The 23,914-nt window shown below is 37.4% G+C and overlaps 1 protein-coding gene across 9 annotated transcripts in view; it reads right to left on the bottom strand.

Annotated features, from left to right (window-relative positions):
• Nucleotides 1-23,914, bottom strand: part of PI4K2B (phosphatidylinositol 4-kinase type 2 beta) — a 119,495-nt gene that overhangs the window by 22,504 nt on the left and 73,077 nt on the right. For 4 of the 9 annotated variants that reach the window (XR_002175023.3, XR_002175024.3, XR_002175022.3 and 1 more), the window contains exons 1-8: nt 22,262-22,729; nt 13,537-13,673; nt 11,553-11,753; nt 10,805-10,936; nt 8,837-8,990; nt 7,018-7,079; nt 4,642-4,741; nt 593-726 (exon numbers count right to left, since the gene is read on the bottom strand). Coding sequence is in view for 6 of the 9 variants with exons in the window: in XM_019928394.3 (XP_019783953.1) it covers nt 593-726; nt 4,642-4,741; nt 7,018-7,079; nt 8,837-8,990; nt 10,805-10,936; nt 11,553-11,753; nt 13,537-13,673; nt 22,262-22,574 (1,233 nt within the window). In the remaining 3 variants the exon portion in view is untranslated. Of the gene's footprint in view, nt 1-592; nt 727-4,641; nt 4,742-7,017; nt 7,080-8,836; nt 8,991-10,804; nt 10,937-11,552; nt 11,754-13,536; nt 13,674-17,059; nt 17,259-22,261; nt 22,734-23,914 lie in introns of those variants that run through there. The other 5 variants (XM_019928397.3, XM_019928398.3, XM_033856899.2 and 2 more) reach the window with 4 other exon arrangements.

Below are 23,914 nucleotides of genomic sequence, written 5' to 3'. Positions count from 1 at the left end.
AAAAAGGAAAGAAAACATTACTACAATTCTAAAAATCAGGATCTTTGAAAAAAAAAAATTGAAAAACAATGAACTCTTCAACTCAGCACATAAGGTCATTAGAAAGCATTCCTAATAGAAAAAAATAGCATGAAAAGATTATTTTTAATTGATGTATTTTCATATTCCTCGTTTATACGAAATACATTTTCGTATGTATTTCCTATAAACAGTGTAGTTATACTCCAACTTGTTCCGGAAAGGATTTAAAATGACTTTCCAGCCAATGGGCTTAGGCTTTTTTAAAAAGAAAATTGAATCATAGCAGATCACCAAACATTTATTATAATTCAGAGAAATTTTGTAAAAATTCAACTTTTGAAGCAAACAACTTCTCAAATTATAATGTAATTTCACTTCAAAGAATACTCATAGTGTAACTTCACAAACTTATGCTCCTATAAAGTAAAACTGCTAATTCCTTTCTGTTATGTCAGGTTCTACTGCAAGCAGTGATACCAGAAGCAGTAAACTGCAAATCAACTCTATTAAGAAAATCTCTTTTAAGATTTATTTCATTTTCTGCAATAATTAAAACTAAAAACTTATTTACCTTAAAAAGTTCATAAAGATCTTCACATAAATCTTGCACAAAGTTCATGTCAGAAATATGTGGCAGAACTAAATTTCTTATTTCTTCAGAAAAAGGAACTTTTGCTTGAGGAAGCCAAGCCCAGTGAAATGGATCTAAAAAAAAAAAAAAAGTATTCTTATCAGTGAGGGGAAGTGGTTTACTTAGACCTAAATTTACCCTGTTTTTCCCCTACAGTTCCTAGGTTAAAAAAAAAGACAGGAGACCTAGAGGGGTGGGATAGGGAGGGTGGGAGGGAGACACAAGAGGGAGGAGATATAGGGATATATGTATATGTATAGCTGATTCACTTTGTTATAAAGCAGAAACAAACACACCACTGTAAAGCAATTATACTCCAATAAAGATGTTAAAAAAAAAAAGGAGAAAGGAGGTATCAGAGAGAACAATTAGTTTTTGCCATCTAAATTATTCAGATTTCTAAGTTTGGATGGTTAATTCAGATGGTAAAGCACGGTAAGGTATTACCTGAACTGGTTAGGTTTCTGAGTTTTAAATTGGAAACAGTAAGAGTTTTGATAATGAATCTATCTCAAACAGCCCTATATCAAAAAATATATCTGGGGCTTCCCTGGTGGTGCGGTGGTTGAGAGTCCGCCTGCCGATGCAGGGGACACAGGTTCGTGCCCCGGTCTGGGAAGATCCCATATGCTGCGGAGCGGCTGGGCCCGTGAGCCATGGCCGCTGAGCCTGCGCGTCCGGAGCCTGTGCTCTGCAACGGGAGAGGCCGCAACAGTGAGAGGCCCGCGTACCGCAAAAAACAAAAAAACATATATATATATATATATATATATATATATATATATATATATATATATGAATCTCTGGTTCCTGTGTTTGGAAACTGAGGGGTATCTATAATTTGTTCACAGCCCCAGATACCATGGCCGAGGTCTCCCTGCCTTTTCAGCCATAAATTATCAGGAACTGACCACTCATATTTGTATATGTGTGTGTATGATGTTCCAAAATTTTAAATCATTAATAGGTAAACAGGTAATTGGCTTTGAGGGATAAAAGATCCATGATTCTGGGCTAACTCTAGTTCTCTCCCAAGAAGACCATTAAATATACACAGTGCCAGGACTAGAAAGATTTGTAACGTAGTGAGATTGTCTAGATAGGGTACATATTCAGATTCATGCAAGAAAATGTAAGGCTTATGAGAATATGATCACCCACAGAACTCCAGTGGGTACATCCAATGTGAACCTCCAGCTCCTACCATGTAGAAAGCCCTGAGGAAAACACTCTGCCTTTAGAGTCATTCCTTCTGAATTCTCTTTTATCTATCTCTTTGAACACTGTGGGAAGTAGTCCATTCCAAAGAAAGCCTTTCCTGTGGCCTACATCTCTGAAGCTATGTCCAATTTCCCTTTGACCTTTCCCTGACCAATTATATAAAAGAAAAGCCCTGATTCTATGCCTGCCTCTACTTCCAATCCCTATCCCTCAACTTCTACTATCACCATTCAAACTCTCCCCTAAGATCACCAGTCATCTCATAAGGGTTTCTCCAAAAGCCCGTCTTCAGCCCTCATTCTACTTCATGTGTCTTTGCAGCAAGCAGCACTGTTCTCTATCATCTCCCTCTGAAATTCTCTTCTATGTGGTTTTGGAGATACCACACTCTCAAACTTTACCTTCTGTCTTTTAAGCCATTTCTCTTGTTTGCTGGCTTTTCCTCTCATTTTCAATGTCACCATTCCCAGATTCTATACTTAGTCCTTCCTCTCCTTCATCTACTAAATATTCATGAAACATTTATTGAGTACCTACGTACCTCACATTGTCCTAGTGGTGGCATTTGTTCACCATGATTTTCCCAGGTGATAGCAATACCACCACGGCTTCCACTTACCAAGGTGACAGTTTAAAAATGACATCCTCAATACCAATTAATCTTTCAAGTTCTAGACCCTTAATCCCCAACTGTGTGTTTGGTAAAATTTTCCAGGTGTACTGTAGGCATCTTAAACTTGACACTTTTAAAATACAATTTGCATATAGATTCCAAACCATTAGAGGAAAAAAAAAATAGAACAAAGACATCTCAAGTCAGTTCAACCAAAGATAGGAAGGAAAAAAAGAAAAAATTGAAATTCATGGTAAATAGAAAAAAAAAAAAAAGATGGCAGGAAAAGTTCAAACACATCAGTAGTTTATTGAGACAAACTACAGAGTTAAGTGTACTGGTTAAAAGGATCTCAGATTGGGTAAAAAAAAAATTCAGCTAAGAGCTGTTCATATGTCATATCAAAATAATGAAAGTTGAAAATAAAAGTATAGAATAATACAGGTAAATACTAATAAAAAGAAACGAGGTACAGCAATGTTACAACAGATGAAATAAGAAATGCCAAAAACACTGCGAGGGATAAAGTGGGATATATTTTACACTAATAAAAAGAACAAGCCAACAGCAAGATAAAACGCCAGGCCTTTGTGCGTGAAATACAAAGCAAGAAACGCAAAAAAATGCAAAAAGAAACTGACAAAATTACAATCACAGTGAACTTTGTCTCTCAAAAATTAACAGATCAAGTGGTCAAAAAATATATCAAGAATATGATTTGACTAACAAGCTTTCATTAGTAGACAGACACAGAACTTTGTGCCTAACCGCATTCTTCTCAAATACAGTCCTTCAAACTGGCCATATATCAAGTTACAAAAGAATTACTAAAAAATTTCAAAGAGCAGAATTCACACAGTTAACATTCACAGATCACAAAGCAATAAAACTTGAAAATAACAATGGACAGTTTTTTTAATCAACTGCCCTAGAAATTTAAAACCAAACAAAATACTTCTAAATTATTCCTGTCAAAAATAAAATCGGAAAGTATGAATATGTAAAAGCAGAACAACAATGCAACACCTAGCCAATCTGTGCTTTAGCCAAATGATACCTAGAAAAAAAAAATATAGGAAAATAAAATAGCACGAACACAACAGAAGAAAATAATAATGGAAAACATAAATTATGAAAAAGAAAAAGCAAATAAACAAACTGGAAACCTGATCAACAGAAGGTCAATTACCTGATAAAAGCGAAAAAAATATATATATAAAATATATTTATATAATTATGTATATATTTTTTGTATATTTATATATAATCATATATATTATATATATGGGTCAATGCTTTACAATAGACAATCTTGGGCAAGTCTAGTGAAAAAAAATCCAATAAGCAGTAGGAGTTTAAAAGAGGCATAGTCATAAATACAGAGATTATTTTTTAAATTTATTACATATATTTCAAACATACACAAAAATTTTAAAAACTAGTACAATGAATTCCCATATTCTGAATAACCTAATTCAATTATTCCCAAATTTCTTATAAAATTTGTTTCATCTATCCTTGTTTTTCCTCCCCCTAAGTATTTTAAAGCAAATTCCATTTAATTTCACCCCTAAATATTTAATATGCACAGAGGGGATTTCTTAAATTATAAGAGAATTCTTTAAAACACTTATACGCATAAATTACAACTCAAGATAACATGGATAATTTAAAGCAAAATAACAATGTCTAAAACTGGCTCAAGAAGACGTAGAAAACCTGACCATTAACTGTAGAAGAGACTGGTAAGGCAGTTAAGCCACTACTCACTAGAAAACGGGGAGGTAGGCCTAAATTGTTTTAGAAGTGAATACTACCGAAATATGAAAATAAAATTCTACCAAAATATTAAAATAGATAATTCCCATATTACATACATTTAAAAACTGGAAAGCTATCAAACTTATTTTACAAGGCTAATACAAGCCAAAAAATCAAAATCAGACAGTTATCCAAAAATAAGCAAACAATACATGGCAAGACCCACAGAGCGTAGTACACATCTTTGCATCCCTAGTGCCTAGAACTGAGCCCTGATGAATGACTGTATTTCACCCAGTTTTTCCTCTGCTATTGTGATATCCATAAATTTCATTCCCTTCTTATTCTGGAAAAGGGGTAACTATAGAATCTATGGAAAGTTCTAAATACTCACATGCTCTCCACTCATCAGGATGTTTAAAAGGAAATGCTAGACCATTATCAATTGCAGCTATTTTAATAAGCGTTTCTTTATCATCAGTCCATTTTGTTTCCTGAAGGGCAGAAAAATAGTCTGTTGATAAAAAAATTTATATGCATATTTCCAAAAGATAATTTATAACAATTATTGAGGTTTAAAGACATTTTATCTGAAGAGCTTATAAAAATAAAGTTGCCAGAAGGTACCAATTTACCCTTTAAGGGAAGAGACTGTCTTAAGAATCAGTAAAAACTTCATAATCACTATTATTTTTTAAATTTGGTATTACAAATTCATGCATTAATAGTTTCATTTTTTTCCTCTTTGGGGAAGAGGGCTTGGAATTATCAAGACTTTAAAAAGTGTACTTCGGGATAATTTATTGTTAGATACATTGCTTAAATGTATGGTATTTGCAAAATATTGATATTTTTAAGATAACAACTTAAAGTTACCTTATTAAAATCAAGTCTTTCCTACGGTCTCATAGAAATAATTAGTTCAAATACAAAATGCTTCTAAATAAAACTCCTCAATGACCATAGCTAAATATAATAAGGTCCAGTAGAAGGAACTTCAAGATACTCTTGATTACAGAATGTAGGCCATTCCTAACTTCTCCATTCTTCTGTAAGGGAAACGAAGACCTCAGGGACAAGAGACTTTCATGTTAAACAGTACTTCCTATTATCAAAAAATAGAGGGTTGCCATTATTAAGTGGCCTAGATAAAATAACAAGACGTGAAAAAGATAAATTTTAAATTGAAAGTATTAGAGTGAAGGTCCAAGTGATATATGCCAGGTTTGTTCCTGTCAGTTTATATCAAATATCTCGATGAAAATGCACAAAATACTTAAGAGCAAAAGAATAAGGTTTTCAGTAAAATCCAATTGCTTAAGATATAACAATAAAATATATTTAGGAACTGTTATAAATATGAATATTTTTATATGTGTATTTTAAAACCCATTTCTGCTATAACTGCCATTTATTTTTATTTCTATCATTTTTTTCTATTTACAACTTTATGAGGTATAATTTACACACAATAAACTTTACATATTAAAGTGTACAATCTGACAAGCACTGACAGATGTGAAACCACCCAGAAGTTTCCTTGTGTCCCTTAGCAGTCCCCTCCCTCCCTCTACCCCACCCCAGGCAACCATGGCCTGCTTTCTGTCCCTAGGGATTAGTTTGAACATTCTAGATTTTTATATAAAAGGAATCAGACAGTATCTTCCATTTTGTGTAGCTTCTTTCACTTGGCAGGATTTTGAAATTCATTCACATTATTGCGTATATCAAGCTCATTCTTTTTTTATTGCTGAGTACTATGAATATGTAATTTTAAATTTCTTTGATGAACACGGAAAACTACAAACTTTTAAAGTTATGCAACAGCTTTAAGTGATGAGAATACACAGACTGTAAACATTAGAGAAATTTATTTTTAATCGGTTAAAACTTTCTTAAATGTATAAACTGATTTAAACTAGTAAAATTATTCTGAAAATATCTCTCACGTAAATATCTAAAATTTGAACTTGGGTAGTCAAAGTTGATAGGAATGGATCTAAAATCTATCATTCTGATAGTGTTAAGGGTCTTCACAGTCTATTATGTACATGAAAACCAGCTTCTTATAAGCATTAGAAGTATATTTTTTTAAGTTCAATGGCTATAATTCACAGGTAAAGCACATAGGTTCCATTTTAATTGGGTAATTCTGTATTACCTAATCCTGAGTCATAAGGCTCAGAAAGAAGTGAATTAGTAAAATATAAAAAATACTAGAAGCCTTTCTTTATTACATAAAAGTAAAATAAATATGGTGGTTATACAACAAATTTCCAAAGCCCTAAAAAAAGTACTGAGCTGGGCTTCCCTGGTGGCACAGCGGTTGAGAGTCCGCCTGCTGATGCAGGGGGACACGGGTTCGTGCCCCGGTCCGGGAAGATCCCACATGCCGCGGAGTGGCTGGGCCCGTGAGCCATGGCCGCTGAGCCTGCGCGTCCGGAGCCTGTGCTCCGCAATGGGAGAGGCCACAACAGTGAGAGGCCCGCGTGTCACAAAAAGAAAAAAAAAAAAGTACTAAGCTGATATCATTCTTCTATACTAATACAACATAAAAAATAAAACTGCACAGAGGTTTTGAAAATAGAATAAAAAATACAATGTAAACAGGTGAAGGAAAGAAAAAAGAGGATAAAAACAGAAAAAGGAGATAAAAACCAAGGATCTAGGTGAAGGAGAGGATGTGATGAAAAATAACATCAAGGAATATTTTACAGAAATTGATAGCGTGTGTATGTGTATATACATATATATATTAAAATCTCCTTACCGTAATTTCATCTTCTTGTTTCTGGTTTTCATATCTGATTAACCAATTATCATTTCCCCTGTCTTTCAAAACAAACAAACAAAAAATCTGTTACTTCATTTTTTTATGGATATCATAGTTTAATACCAAGGGGAAAAATTTAGTCATCACTTTTTGAGACCTTTATTTGTTATCTGTAGCATATGGACATATTAAAGGCTCCAATTTAACACATAACAGACTAAAAATACTCATAAATGTTAGCTAACATTCATTGAGATTTACTCTGTGCCAGACATTGTTGTAAGTGCTTAACATGTATTAGTTCACTGAATTCTTAAAACCACTCTGTGGTAGGTACAATTACTGTCAAGAACTCTTAAACCAAGGTTATTAAAAAGGATAATTTCTCTTCACCTTGGGAAAAAAAGCATCTACCCCCATTTCCAGGCAAATTCCTGGATAGGCTCTTACCTAATGTCTCTATAGGAGTATTCTAGATTCTACACTAATTTTTAAAAAAATTGAACTATAGTCGATTCGCAATATTGTGTTAGTTTGAGGTGTACAGCACTGATTCAGTTACATATACATATTTTTTTCACATTATTTTCCATTATGGGTTATTACAAGATATTGAATATAATTCCCTATGCTATACAGTAAATCCTTGTTGCTTATCTGTTTTATGTGTGGTAGTTTGTACCTGTTAATCCCATACTCCTAATTTATCCCTCCTTCCTTCCCTCTCCCCTTAGGTAACCGTAAATTTGTTTTCTATGTCTGTGAGTCTGTTTCTGTTTCGTATGTAGCTTCATTTGTACTATTTTTTTGGATTCCACATATAAGTGATATAATATTATTTTTGTCTTTCTCTGTATGATTTACTTCACTAAGTATAATATTCTCTGGGTCCATCCATACTGCTGCAAATGGCAATATCTCATTCTTTTTCATGGCTGAGTAATATTCCATTGGATTCTACACTAATTTTAACATTAACTTAAGACCATATGATTTAATAAAGGTAAATATAAAAAGGTACATAATGCTTCTCCAGAAACTAATATAAATGAGCAAAGATTTTGAACCAGTGGTTCTTAAGCTTCAGGGTGCATGAGAATTACCTGGAGGATTTATTAAAAACACAAACTGCTGGCCTCACATTCAGCAGGTCTGGGCTGGGCTCCCAGAACTGCATTTGTAACAAATGTCCATATAATACTGACCCTGACAGTCCAGGGAACCACTGTCGCAGATTATCTATTATGTTGGCCAAAAAGTTTGTTCGGGTTTTTCCATAAGATGTTACAACATTTCCAATTTCCAACAGGCTTTGTCCTGTTGCCAAGAAACTCCCCTCTCCCGAGGGATAGGAACTGATTGCTATCACCTGGGCAGGAGCCTGCTCTGAGTCAGAATATCCAGTACGAGATTAATTCTGCCTGGGAGAGTTGGTACTACCCCTCTGTTTTCTAAGGAACGTAAAGAAAAAGTGGCCTCAGGGCTTCCCTGGTGGCGCAGTGGTTGAGAGTCCGCCTGCCGATGCAGGGGTCACGGGTTCGTGCTCCAGTCCAGGAAGATCCCACATGCCGCGGAGCGGCTGGGCCCCTGAGCCATGGCCGCTGAGCCTGCGCGTCTGGAGCCTGTGCTCGGCGACGGGAGAGGCCACAACAGTGTGAGGCCCGCGTACCGCCAAAAAAAAAAAAAAAAAAAAAAAAAAAAAGTGGCCTCAAGACTACTGCAGCAAAATTTTATGTCTTTGATTTGGATAAACAAGAGTTGAATACAATTTGAAAGTTAACAAGATTTGAGTGAACAAATGAGAGAACTTCAGTACCTGTATTTCTGATGAGGTAATCCAAAATAACTAATCTTTCAAACTGTGACTGAAATTGTTTTCTAATATTCTCAGTCAAAGGGTCAGCTTCAAATTTCCTAAGCCAATATTCAGCCTCCTTGTAACCTTCAACAAATAACTGAAAGGAACCAATCTATAATTTTAAGAATTATAGTTAGAAAAGAAAATATAAGAACAAAGAGACTACTTTTTAAAGTTCTCAGCAGTATTGTCATAAAATACTTTACATGAACACAATAAGAAAAATCGAAGTTAACACTAATTTAGATAAGCCACATTTATCAAGAAAACTATTTTTATACACTGATTTAAAATAATCACATAAAGAATACATAGCAAATAAAAAATGCTCAATCCTAGACTTTCAAGGAGCATAGCAGCTATTTTAGGATAACTAAAAAACAAAATACACATGTGCCGTTAAGGTGATATTCTCAACAAGAATGCTGTTTTCTAAAAATATTCATTAACATGAAGTTAATTTTGAAGACCAAATTTTACACCTATCCTGGTTATTTATTTAATAATAGTATAATTTTATCTTACTGAAAAAATACTTCAGGATTCTTTTTACAACATAAGATACAGAAAATGACTTTATTTTTATAGAAGAATGAATTCTTTGACTACGTAGCTTAAAGATCCTGTCATAAATTTTAAAGAAGTAACCAATGAATCACAACCTCTATAGTGGTTTTTTTAAAAAGTCCTTTCCTTGAAGATATGTCTATTTTATAAAGTTTTCTATCGCTAAAATTACTAGTTGTTAATGTTAAACAAGTTTTTAAAGACGGAAATACAAATTTAAATAGCACAGGACACGTAGGTAATGGGTAACGTAGCTGGCCTCATAAATATTTACAAACAAATCACTACAAAGAAAACCTATTTAGGACTCCACGCTTTCACTGCCGAGGGCCCAGGCTGGCTCCCTGGTCCAGGAACTAAGATCCCACATGCTGGGCAGTGCAGCCAAAAAAAAGAAATCTATCACTTATCTTAACACTTTATGTTCTTGTTGGCATGAAATTTTAATGATTTCCTAAATGTTTTCTCTAAAGCACTCATAATGAAGTCCTAGTAGTCATAAATACAGAAATAATATCCTTCTTTAGTCACACCTATTTCAGCATATGCAAGGAGTAACAGGCCTTGTAAATTTTTTCAAAACTTCCTGCTTACTTGGAGTACAATACTAAAGACAAGTTAGGATAACCATGCATTTCTATTCAAATTCTTTTATATAGATAAATGCATAGCAACAACAAAACAACAAAATTGCAGGTTAAATATAATATAAAAATAATAATAATAAAGTCTACTGCTTTTTTCTAGAATGTTTTTCCCATTAACCCTCCCTACCCTTGCTTAGCTAGCTGCTAATCATCCCTTAGGTTTATTTAAAAGTGATAAGAAAAAACAAAATCTAGTATGTATTGAGTAAACTCGGCTACTATCATTTACTATGTGCCAGGTACTGTATCAAGTACTTGACATATATTTTTCCATTTTATTCTCACAACCCGAAGAGGTAGTTTTTTATTAGCCTCGTTTTACAGAAACTGGGGCTTGGAGAGTAAGGGACTTGCCCAAGGTCTCAGAGCTAACTGGTGGAGAGGGTTGGAATAAAACGTGGGTCTAATTCTCAGCCTGCACTTTCAGCCATTACTTTATAAAGCCTTAGGTGCAGCCTCCTCTTGGCAATTCCCTAGCCCTCCAAAGTGGGTTAAATATCCCTCCTCTACCCTCTCTGAGCTCCCTGCACTTAACCATCCTCAACAGCTTTATCATATTGCGTTGAGACTGCTTGTTACTATAAGCTGTTGAAGATGAGAAAACCGGTTTTACTAATATATATCCACAGTCCACAGCACAGTGCCTAGCGCACAGAGCTCAGGTAATATGTGATGAACTTCGCCCCAAAAAAAGCGCATCGCAGTAACTTACCTTAGGAGGAAGTCCTATCCGATGAAATTTTCTACCTACTTTTGGCACTTTCTCTAAAGCATACTTTTTGCCTCTAGATTTTGCACGGTCAATTGCACTGTAGTTAAATGTCTCACTGACGAGCCAAACCACCTAGAGACGTACAGTTAAAAAAAATGGCTATTAGAATTTGCATTATAGTATTTCTATTCACATACACCATGGAACTCATTCTAATGCTGTAAATTAGCAAAGTTTAACACTATACTAAATGCTCCTGAGAATCTAAAATAGAAAGGCTAAGGGATTTGGCAAAGTTGGTTAAATGGCACACATGTATTTCTTTCTGAGAGAGGCAGCTAAAATTGGCCAGTGGAAGAAAGAAGTAATAGTCTTGAAATGTAGAATTAGGAATGAACATTTCCGGTAAAACTTCAAGTAAAAATGTATAAAAGTCAGAAAGATAGCAGTTTTCTGAGCATATCAGTTATCTCTACCTTCAAAAGAATTTCTAGATTTTTTTCTGCTTTCTAAATGCTCGTTCTTTCTCCTCTTTACGTCAGCATCATCTCAGCTCACCTGAGCAAGAGATACTCCCTTGGATACTTTGTGGATCTACACTAGAATCAATTTACTAGTCATTTGTGACTCTGGATTACAAAAAAAGGGGCTCAACTTTAGGCTCTGGCATTACGAATAATACTAAAGTGTTCACAGAGAAGTGGGCTGTAAATGAGAAGTACATGATTAAAAACAATTTCTGCTTTACCCTTGTTTTTGGTACAATGCCCAGATGGAGCTTTTCATCCACAAGGGAGGCACCAGCTTCGGAAAGGTATCCCTGATTAGGAAGCAGGCAGCCTCTGCCAAAGCAGCAAGGGCAGCAGACCTTATGGACGTATTTGGTCCATTTTGGATTCAGGTGACCATAAGGCTCTTCCGATTTGGGTTTAAACACACCAATAATGTTCTATAGGGGAAAAAAAAAGGAGAAATTTTATTAGACTTTTAAGACAGAGAGATCATAATCCATAAAACGCATTCTGATCATTTTCTACTTCTTCCCACCACAAATTTGGGCATCACTCTTAACTATTAAGAGGTTTAATACCAATAACAGTTTTATACGCATTCTCATTCAACAATCTAAAATCAATAATCCTTTGGGCTAATGGTTTTCAAACCGTGCTCTGAGAAATTCTAGGGAAGGTGAGAGAAGAGGGGAGGGCAGGGCTCTAAGACCCCATCCACTGATTTCACCCATTTTATGTACTGGACTTCCTAGTTAAGAAGGGGTTCCACTGATTTTAAAATGTTTGAAAACCACTGACCTAGGTCAAACAGTGTTATTATTCAATATCTATTAAATACCCCAATTCTATGTTTATTTATTGTCTACTTTCCCAGTAGATGTGTATTCTAAAAGGGCAGGCACTTTCTCTGTTAGGGCTATATCCTAAGTACTGTGTACCTGGTACACAGTAGACATTCAAGCATCTGTTAAATGAATAAATCCAATGACAAAAAGTCATCTCTAAGATACAAAGGAAATGATAGGATATAGTGACATCTATGCTGTCAGATTCTCCTACCTTAAATTTTTTTTCAGTTATTTCTTTATGAACCAATTTTTAAATAAATTCTCTCCTCTTAAAAAAAATTGCTCATGTATGTCTAAAAGTCTATAATCATTATTACTGGTCTGATAAAATACATTAATATTAAATTTAGAAGCTGAATTATCCTTAAACAAGAAATAAAAATCTTACTATATGTATATAACTGTCTTATAGTGCAATAAAGTCTGAGTCACTAATAAAAAAGTCAAGAACAAATTAAGAAATCAAGCTTGGAATAAAGATAGAGAGATTGACATTACCTACATATATATATTTAAATCTCAAAAAAGCCTGTGTTTTAAAATATAACTTCAGTCTTTGCAAAAAATATTTGGGTGGAATTATAATCTTTTTTCCTCCTGAAAAAGAGAACTGCTGGCTATGCATCACTCAGAAAGCTTTTAGAAATAATACAGATTTTTGAAAAATTCTAGACTAAGTGGAACAAAGTCCCATATCAACTTCTCTTTTCTGCCTTAGAATTATACTTTGGTTCATTTCACTTTGTCACATTCCAACGCCTTCAAACTTCAGACTGCCCAGGCTCCTTCTCTGGTACAATGCTAGAAAAAATATTCTGAGGGTAAAATAAAACTCTGCTTGGTTACTGTACGGTAAGGACTTGTGAATATAAACCCAACGAATCTACAGCTAAATGTGAATATTCAATAAATACTTGAAACCAAATATTAAAATAATAAAACAGGGGCTTCCCTGGTGGCACAGTGGTTGAGAGTCCGCCTGCCGATGCAGGGGACACGGGTTCGTGCCCCAGTCCGGGAAGATCCCACATGCCGCGGAGCGGCTAGGCCCGTGAGCCATGGCCGCTGAGCCTGCGCGTCCGGAGCCTGTGCTCCGCAACAGGAGAGGCCACAACAGTGAGAGGCCCGCGTACCACAAAAAAATAAATAAATAAAATAATAATAATAATACAGAAAACTATGGCTTAAAATGAATAGCTCAATTTTTAAGCAGTAGAGTGCTTTAGTTAATAGTAAACTGACCTTTATTTCTGAAAAGAAGGTGTAATCAGATTTATTAGGAAAATATCTTCAGAAACTCACAATGACTTCACATTTAAATTAGTGTTTTCCAAAATGTCTGTCATATATAGTAGGTCTGTGAAATTCTCACCCTCTTAGGATCCTTCACGAAGTAACTTCCACTTGAACCTTGAGAGATTCTTTCTGGATAAACTCCAAATTCTATTGCTTGCTCTGCTTTCAATATAACATCAGCAAATTCTGGATCATCCAAGAATGTATTCAACTCTGAAGAACCAACAATTATTGCATTAAGAAAAATCAATGTTAAATAGAATGCTAAGAAGAAGAAAGACCAGCTCTGAGAATGCTCACAATATGGACCTGTAATACTGGATTAGATTATTAGCACTAAAACATTTAGGTACAGAAAAATGCAATTAAGTATTGTTTGGGCTGGTTTGATGCTTTTTTTTTTTTTCCTGTAACCCCACTTCAAGCTATGACACGTGAAAAACAAGATCTCCTATACTGAAATAATCACACTAATGCTTTGTGTTAACTTGAACTCCTCCCTCCCAGTGTTTTTGTTCTTCATCCCACCTCAGCCTCCGACTGCAGTCATACCTCAGATCTGTCATCACTAATACCTGCAATCTCTCCCTACTTTTCACTTTAGGCATCTTTTATTTTTCCTAGTTCACTCCCTCTGGCACCCTGAGTCCAAAAATTCTTCCATCCCACTAGGACGTTCAAAGCACCGATCTACCATATACTGTTCAAGGGTCTTCACCCACTTTGTGTCCCTACTTCCCTCCTTGGCCAGCATAAATTATGGTTAATCATCAAAAAATCACTCTCCTCCTCCCACCCCTCATCATGGTTACCTGGAAAAATCCCAATCCTGGATAAACCCAACTGTCTGCCTATGACTATGCCTATGCCTGGACAGCTAAACTTGACTAGATAAACACAATGCTTGGTGTCTCCCCTTAAATTCATCACCACAGTCCTCAGGTGGACCCTTCATGTTGCCATGGGAGCATACGACATTCCTGTTAAAGACTCAATGCTTGTGTCCCTCAAAACACTCAAAGCCTTAACCCCTAATGTGATCATACAGGGAGTGGGGTCTTTGGTAGGTAATTAGGTTTAGATGAGGGTGGGGACCCCATGATGGGATTAGGCCATGTGAGGACACAGTGAGAAGGTTGCCATCTGCAAGCCAAGAAGAGAGCCCTTAGCAAGAACCTGATCATGCTGGCACCCTGATCTTGGATTTCCCAGCCTCCAGAACGATGAGAAATAAATATCTGTTGTTTAGGCCACTCCAGCTAGGGTATGTCATTATAATGGCCTAAACTAGGATGACTCCCCTAATACACAGACTCTCCCACTCTTCTGGACAACTATCTCATACCCTCCCCTCTCCTCAAATTCCCAACACCTCTTTCCTCTCAGCAGATGATCTTCCTATTTCAAGGAGAAAAGAGAAGCAAGCAGAAAAAACTATCATCAGCCCTCAGCACCGTATCTACCCATCCACAACCTCTGCCTGCCGCCTAGTACTATAGATGGATGATCCAAGCTCTAAGATCAACTCCTCCACTTTGTATACTAGACCTATCTCTTCCTGACTACTCCAGGACATTTCTTCTGCAATTCTTTCCTGTATCAATATTTCCCTCTCTATTGGATCATTTCTACCACCATACAAAGCATGGTGTAATTTTTCTCATCTTAAATCTCTCTTAGCCTCCAAAGTCCCCCTAGATACCCCCTCATTTCTTTGCTCCCTTTTATAGCAGAAGACTTCTATAATTATAGTTACCATCTCCAATTGTTCTTCTCCCACTCTCTTTTGAACCCATTTCAATCACGCTTCTGACCTGACCACTCCATTGATATAATTTTTGTCAGGGTCCGTAGTAACATCCACATTGCTAAACCCAACCTCAGAACTGATCTTCCTTGACCAACACCATCATTTCACCCTGTCGGTCACTCCCTCCTCCTGAAAATACTTTCTTCACTTGGCTTCCAAGACGCCACTTCTCCAAGTTGTCCTTCCATTTCATTAGTTCCTCTTTTTCAGTCTTCTGTGGGCTCATTTTCATCTCCCTGATCACTTAACTTTGGAATGCCCAGGTTCAGTTCATGGCCCTCTTCTCTCCCTCATCAGCACTGATGGCTCCCTGATTTATATCTCAAGCCTGGACTTCTGCCCTGAACCCCAGACTATTATACTCAGCTTCTCCATTTGGATGTTTAGTAGACAGTTCAAACTTTACTGCCTCAAACTCAATTCTTCATTTCCTCTCAACTGCTTCACTCCCAGTATTCCCTGTGTTAGTTACTGGCAACTCCAAATCTTCTAGGTGCTCTTGCAAAAAACCTTGGAATCATCCATGATCTCACACCCTCACCCCCGCCACAGCCAGCAGCAAGCTGTGTAGCTCTACCTTAAATGAATATCCAGAACCTAACCACCTCTTACCACCTCCATTCCTTCCATGTGATTCAAGTCACTATCAACTCTAGCCTAGATTGTTACAAGAGTCTCCTAACTGATCTCTCTACACTCAACAGTGAAGGTATGGTAATCTTTTTCAAACGTAAGTCAGGGAATTCCCTGGTGGTCCAGTGGTTAGGACTCAGCACTTTCACTCACAGGGCCGCCCAGTGGTTCTCCATCTCACTTGAAGAAAAACTCTAAGTTCTTATATTGGCCCCCAAGACCCTACCCAATCTCCCCTAACCTCCACTTTATTTTTCTGGTTAGCACTTATCACCTAACATATTATATAACTTATTTATTTTGTGAGCTCCAAGAAGACAAGGATTCTCTCACTGCTATATACCCAGAACTTTTATAGTTCCTGGAACATAAAAGGCATTCAATAAACACTTGCAGAGTTAATCATTTAAATGGTAATTAATCATTTAAAGTGGTAGACAAGCCAAAAATTATTCACATTTTACTCTGAAAGGCATTTAAGTGCTATTACACATCAATCTTATGAAAATTCAAACTATAAACTTTCCTTAATTTAAAATTTTCCTTAATTCAGACATAAATAAAACAATTATTTACTAATTTTTAAAAGTTTATGCTGAGAAAAATACTACAAAAAGGGCCCTTGGGCATATTTAACCTACTTAAAAGAATAAATAATCCAAGTACCTTAGTCATGTCTATACAATTGATATACTATTTCCAGATCTATTCCATGAAAATTCTTAAGAATGAAGGGAGAAACTTTGTCTTTCTTGTTCACTGTGCATCCCTAGCACCTGGAAGAGGGATTGGCATTTAGTGGGTTCTTCATAAGCATTTAAATGAAGTATTATTTGTGTGGCAGAATATGCCAATAATAATTATCATTAGTCAAATGATATTTCTTCTAGATCAGGGCTCTTAACAAGAAAGAACTTGAAAAGCTATTTATTTCAACTTTGCTCACAGTACTGATGTACTTTGCATAATATATCACCAGCAGGTGGTCTCTGGACCAATGTTTAAACACTTTCAAAGACAGATCACTCCTTTTTCCATACTTTTTGTGTTTGTTTGAAAACAAATATAAACTTCTTTCTTTTTCAGAAATAGGTTTCCTGTAGTTTCACCCAATGTCCCAGACCTGCCATCTGGAGCAAAACAAAAGTCTACTTACTCCTCTCTTCCCAGGGATAGCCCTTCAAATAGCTGAAGATCATTTCATGCTCCCCTAAGTCTCCTCTATTCTCCGCCTCCTTCCATATGGAAGTATTTTCAGGCTTTTCAGCATCCGAGTTGCCCTCCTGTTTCATGCTTCAGTTTTCAATGTGCCACTTTAAAATATGTTCTCCAGAATCAAGCAACCCATTGCAGAGAATAGAGATATCTCTCAGTCTTGACACTATACCAAAATAAGAAGCACTCAAGTATTACAATCGTTGTTTAGGAGTCCTGTCATACTAATTCATGTTGAAATGGCTAAACTCTTGGACCCCTTTTGGTCTCTCCCATCCTGTACTTGAGCAATTCTTTTGGAAACTATGTGCAGACTTTGACATTACTATTAGATGTTATCAAATTGCTTTATGGGTTAAGCTTTATGAGTTCATCATAGAACCTGCCTTTGTTACTCTCATGGAGCCCAGGATCATACTCTGAATACTTAATAATTCAGCTTCAACCAAAATCAGATCAGAACGATTCCTAAAAAATCAGCCTGGATGTTCTCAATCTCTTTTTCTTTAACTTGTCCCTTTAATGAGCCACTCTTTTGGATAAATGAGATTATCTCCCTACATGAAAACTGGCATTCTTTGAAAATGGTCTGGATTTACCATCACAATCCAGAAAGGCACTTAAAAGACAACTGGTCCTACCTAACTACTGCCAGAAAAAAAAAAAAAAAAAGACTATATATCAACTATTCTAAAAATCAAAGTAATTATTTTTTAGTAATTTTTCTGATTCATAACTCACAATTACATTCTACAACTTTCTTCATTTTATTTACCTAAATGTGTATTTAGCAATGAGTTTAACTTGGAGAACACACCCTAAAGTTACACTTCAAGATAAATGTGCCATGGAGATTTGGTTTGAAGGTTTGTTGTCATTGTTTGGTTTGATTTTTAATAGCTGAGGGCTTAATTAGCTATATCTTCTTTAAATTTTGTTCAGTTAAAATTACTTTCTCCCTTTTAAGAAATAAACTATGAGATTTTTATTTATTTGTCCCTGTATCAAAAAATATTCCAATTTTCTGAGGAGCATGTGAGTTCTATCTCTGTATACTCTCTTTGGCACTCCTCCAAGAAGCAGTGGCCTTCTAGTCAAGTTCCAGTCCTATTCAAACTCCACACTTTTCACAAGGCATCCAGCCCACCCTCCGAACCTTTGTCCATGCTGTTCTGATGTATATGCCAAGTTTCCTTTCTATGGCTAATTCTTATCCATCCTTCAACTTCATCTGATCACCTTGCAATGCTATAACAAAATGATCTATGTTCCAGGAGGGCAGAGAGCTTTGTTTTGTCCTGTGATATATGCCAAGTGCTTAAAACTGTACCTGGCACATGGTAAACCCTCAATAAATTTGCGAATTATTTATTAACAAACCCTTAACCACACTTAAGGGTTACAGCTGATCCTCTGATAAGCAGAAATTGAAAATGGATTAAGAGAACCCCTTATATAACCGCTTATATTTAGTTTTATATAAGTGTGCATGGTAACTTATCAAGCTCTCATTTTAAATAAATAAATCAAAATGAACTCTTCCTCACCTAAGGGTTGGGAATATATCTTACCCATTGGCCAGAATATTTTCTAAAAAGAAAAGTAGCTGGCTCACAAGTTTGGCAATCTGACCCAAACTGGAACCCTCAGGGGTTCCAGTGCTATTCATCCTCAAGTCTCAAATTGGATGCTATTTCCTCTGCTAAATCTTCCCTGGCCCCTAAATCCAGGGTATGGCTCTATGGAAGCCTTGGCTTTCCCCATCCAAGCACATATATCCTCTGTTAGAACTGTTTGTTTTAATTGACTCTTTCCTTCATGAGGTTATAAGGTTGCATGGGGACAAGGCTCGTGACTGGACATCCATTTGATATCTGGCCACCACTGTTTCCCCAAGGCCTCAATTTCCACTGGCACCCCACAGACACTGAAACATTTGCTGAATGATGGATCTCTGCAATAAATGGAAAACGAGAATAAGTGTATTCTAATTATTGGTTGAGGAATAATCTCCAACACACTGCTGCTCACTCCCTTTCAAAAGTTCAGCTTTGGAGGATTGTCAAGATCCACGGGATATCCACTCTTCTAATACCTTCCTCTAAATTAAGCCAGACTATCAGGATCTCGAATCTAGACCCAGCAATACTGATAACACCACCCACTAGAATTACTTCTACTGAAATGAACTTCAGGGAAGTTGTAAGCAACACTCCTGTGAAAGTCATCACTTTTATTACCAAGATATTACTCAGCATATAATCTCTTCTCCAAGAGAATACATGACAGTTTATCCTTGGCCAGTTTTGTTTTGGTTCAAATAACTAGTCTGTTTTAACTTTATGGACAGAGTGATTGTGTTTCTCTCAAGTTGGCTGCTCGGTAATCTTAAATATCAAATTTGTGGGCTGCCTGTATCGAGTGTGTGATGTTAATTTTGTGTACTCTTATTCCGGCCCCCATCTTATTTATTTCATTGCTCTTATTTCCCATTCTCATATTTCTTCCTTACTTTTAAATGATTTTATTTTGTTCGTACATTTATAAGCCACCATGAATCATTAAATGGCTTCTAAACACACACTTTCTTTTACTTTAGAAGCTGTTTGCGAATTCTAACACCATTCTCTAATTGCCAGGCTCTCCAACAAAATTGATAAGTGCCTCTGGTTTATATTAACCGGGACCTTCACTTCACCTCTCTGTGCTTCCTTAAAATGAAAATAAATAAAAAATAGTGCTCACATCCATAGGGTTCGTTATAAATTAATATATGTGAAGCACACAGAACTATGCCCTCTGCACGTACTAACTGTTTTGTGGGTATTAACTATTATCATCTTTACTACTCTTCAACTCACTGATTAAAATGACAACTGGAACAAGGAATGCCACTAATCCTTTTGACATTGATCCAACCACACTATGTTTATGCAGGTTCTAGACTTTGTCACATGTCTTGTTCAAGTAAAGATAACAGACATATGACATTCTTCCACTGGGTAAAGTACATAAAGCTCCTGCTTACATAAAATAGTTAAGCATCATAAATGTTAATATTAATCTAAAGGCAAGAATATCTTGGAACTAGAGAGGTGGCTTCATGGAAATTGGATGGTAAAGGACAAAGCAAGTTAATGGACTCAAAAAATAACTAAACTTAATCATCTAGTTAAATTAATCATGAACTTTCTAGAAGAATGGTTTGAAATTTTAAAAATAGTTTTTACAGTTCAAAACTGTTTTTAAATCCATTAAAAATAAGACCTCCATAATAAGTAAACAAAAGTTAACAATTATTTTATAACACTTGGGGATCTACAGCAAAATGGAAAAACTGTAGGACATGAAAAAACTAGGTTCAGTCTGGCTTTTCCACTTCCTGGACCTTGACCTTGGCTTACCTCTGAAGTTCTATCAACTACTAGTTATTACAGTTTTCATTCATTTTCAGTCTTCACACTCAGGATGGGGGTAAATAACTAACTTGCTGTGATATTGTGAGAATTAATGAAATATACAAAAAAAAAGATCTTAGCAAACTGTAAACTGTGATATAAGTAAGTTACTGCCATTCAAAAGGTTGGAATTCTCTTTAATAATCCATTTGTATCCAAATATTATACTCTATCTCCACTTTGACTTTCTCTAGCCTTAATATCATTTGTTTACAAAACCTCACTTTCATAGAATAAATGCATTTTTAAGGTTTTAGGCTCTTTTAAAATCTAGCTACACAGGTAACTTTGGGTAGAAAAAGGCAAGCTAGCCGCACAAATCTTAGTTACTTCACAGACCAGTTTCTAGGTAATATATACCCATATTATCAATGTAGCTGGGTGAATGTGGATCCATTTGTGATTTGATTGCAAATGCATATTTGTTTGTTCTGTTAAATGTTGTACTGTCAATGCATCCCAAAGCTAACATAAGGGTAGCTAGCCGATCTGTATATTAGACAGGTGTGTTAAAGCTTTATTCATTAAAGTCTGCTTCCCTTGGGCTGCTCTGATTTATTTACTCTAGAATATTTGACCATAAATTCAACTACAACTAGAATAACCTACTCTATCCAGAATTCTTTAAATCGTAGAAGCCCCATTACTGTACTAATATAGCAGGACATGTAAAATCTAACCACTCCAGAAAAACTTAAGCAGCATTAATGAAAACTACATTTTCTGTGCCTTTTCTTTAAGCTCACAGGTGGAATGAAACTCCAGGCACAATGCACACATCTCATCATTTAAACCATCCTTACCACCAGCAAGTAGGTGTTATCATGGCCATTTTACAAACTAGCCTGTCTCAGCTCTACCTAGGACTCTTACAAGCCTATTCTATTTTACTATCAAATTAGCCTTATTCGACTCGATCATGGCAAAAAATTCGATTTATCAATAAATATCAATGCCTGCAGTCACATACCTTTCAACATTATTTCAATTATCCTCTCTTTCACCTGAGGCTGTCAGTCTGCTTAACAGTGAAAAATTTTTTTCTTTTTTTTTTAAAGTATAAAAATAGAAATGACTCAAGAAAGGAAACTTTGCAAGAGAGAGAGCAGGTACAGAAATTCAACTGCTTCTGCGCCCTCTGGCTAATGTTACAGTAACAATATTTAACTTCAAAAGTTTTTGAAACGTGTCCTAGTGGCAACCGGATATTCTTGCTCTCTATCTCTCGGCTGTCATCCACCTTGCAAGGTCACCAACTTTCCTGGTAGCTCAGGGTTCTTAACCCCAAACTCAAGTCCAAACTTGACCAAACAACTTACGTCATTTTACAGTGTTAACTTTTCCAAAAGTTTAGGCTCACTCTTAGGGGAGGCCTCAAGGATCAGTGTTTAATGACAACCCCGGGCCTCAGGTGAAGCAGCCTATAGCCCCTGGAAAAGGTGCGAGTAAACGGGGGAGCAGGAAACAAAGGCGAGGTGTCCAAGGTGTGCCCAGCGGCTGACCCCTCGGCCTGTGCGCCGGACCTCATGCCCGGCGAAGAGCCTTTCCTACTAGGCAAGGGCTAGCGGGAGACAGCGAAAGAAGCCGGGGGTAGGGACCCAAGGAGGGGCTTGAATGGGGGGCTGAGCGGCGGCGGCGACAGGCGCACTGGCAGGGCGCCGGGGAAGGGAAAAGCCAGATCGCACCTGAACCCACGGGGTGGTTCCGGTCCAGGTTGGTGGGCGAGCTCCGCAGGCACCCCAAACTCAGGGAAGAGAAGAAAGACGCATCCCTGGGCAGCAGCAGCAGTTCCCGGTCACTGGCCTGGTTAGGGGAGGCCGCGCCCTCCTCCCCGACAGCTTTCTCCAGCCGCACGGCGCCCCCTGGAGCGCCCTTCTGCGGCTGGGCCCAGGCGATCCGCGGCAGCAGCGGCTCCCGCTCCTCGTCCTCCTCATCCTCCTCCTCCAGGCTCCCGCCGCCCGCGGACGCCTGCCGCCCGGGCTCGGAGGGCTCCGCCATGGCCTCCCTCTGTGCCTTCCGCGCTGAGACCGACTCAGAGAGGCGAGGCGTCCGGATCTGGCCTCGGCATCGCGGGGTACCGGCGCCGCTGGGTCTGACCGAAAGCACCTCTCTAGCGTGTGGTCCCGCTCGGCGCCCGCCCGGCAGTTGCCCCGCCCGGCCGCCGGCCGAGCTCCACCTCGCGCCCGTCCCGCGCCTGCGCGGAAGGGCCGGGGCGGCTGAGATGGCGGGGCGGGGGGAGCGCGGGGCGCGGGGCGGGGCCGCCACTTGCCTACTAGGGGCCGGGAAGACGCCGGGAGGGGCTGACTTTACTCCTCGTTGAGCGAAGGGGTCGAAGTTAACTTACTTCTGCAGAGGTGCCCCTCTCCAGCCCCAATCGGCCTCTCCCTCCCCTGCAGAATTCTCATAGAGTTTACCACAATCTATACCTGTATATTTCTTTGTATGACCATGTAACATGTTTCCCCCACTAGAAGTCCACGAGAGCCAGGACCTTGTCACTTTTTCAAACATCCCTGATTTTGGTATTTTGCATTTTCTCTTTTATTTTCTACTGACTAATATGGTCAGAAGTTTATAAAAATTTTAAATTTTTTCAAAAAGCCATCTATGGTTCCATTGATTATTTATTCTCTGGTTTATTGACTTTTGTTCTTTATTATTTCCTTCTTCCTACTTAACTGGAATTTGATTTACTCTTCTAGCTGATTAGAGTAGAAGATTACATTACTGATTCTGGACTTTTCTATTTTTTTCATATAAGCATTTAAAACTATGCATTTCCCTCTAAGCACTGCATTATCTGCATTTCACAAGTTTTAATATGTTGTGCTTTCATTTTCATTCAGTACAGAGTAGTTTTAAATTTCCCTTATTGTTTCTTCTTTGACTCACTTTTTTTGAAGTGTGTTGTTTAATTTCCAAATATTCAGGGGCTTTTCTAGATACTATTTTTAAATTATTATATAGATATATTTTTAGGGAGACTGCGATTGACACATATACACTATTTTTAATTTATTTATTTTTGGCTGCGTGGGGTCTTCGTTGCTGCGCATGGACTTTCTCTAGTTGTGGTGAGCAGGGGCTACTCTTCGTTGCAGTGCATGGGCTTCTCATTGTGGTAGCTTGTCCTGTTGCGGAGCATGGGCTTTAGGCGCGCAGGCTTCAGTAGTTGTGGCACGCGGGCTCAGTAGTTGTGGTGCACTAGTTGCTCCACAGCATGTGGGATGTTCCCGGACCAGGGCTCGAACCTGCATCCCCTGCACTGGGAGGCAGATTCTTAATCACTACACCACCAGGGAAGCCCTAGATATTATTTTTTAATTACAGTATAGTTG

This window comes from Tursiops truncatus, chromosome 5 (genome assembly GCF_011762595.2).
Source record: "Tursiops truncatus isolate mTurTru1 chromosome 5, mTurTru1.mat.Y, whole genome shotgun sequence".
NCBI lineage: Eukaryota > Metazoa > Chordata > Mammalia > Artiodactyla > Delphinidae > Tursiops > Tursiops truncatus.
This window is presented reverse-complemented; position numbering and strand designations above follow the sequence as displayed.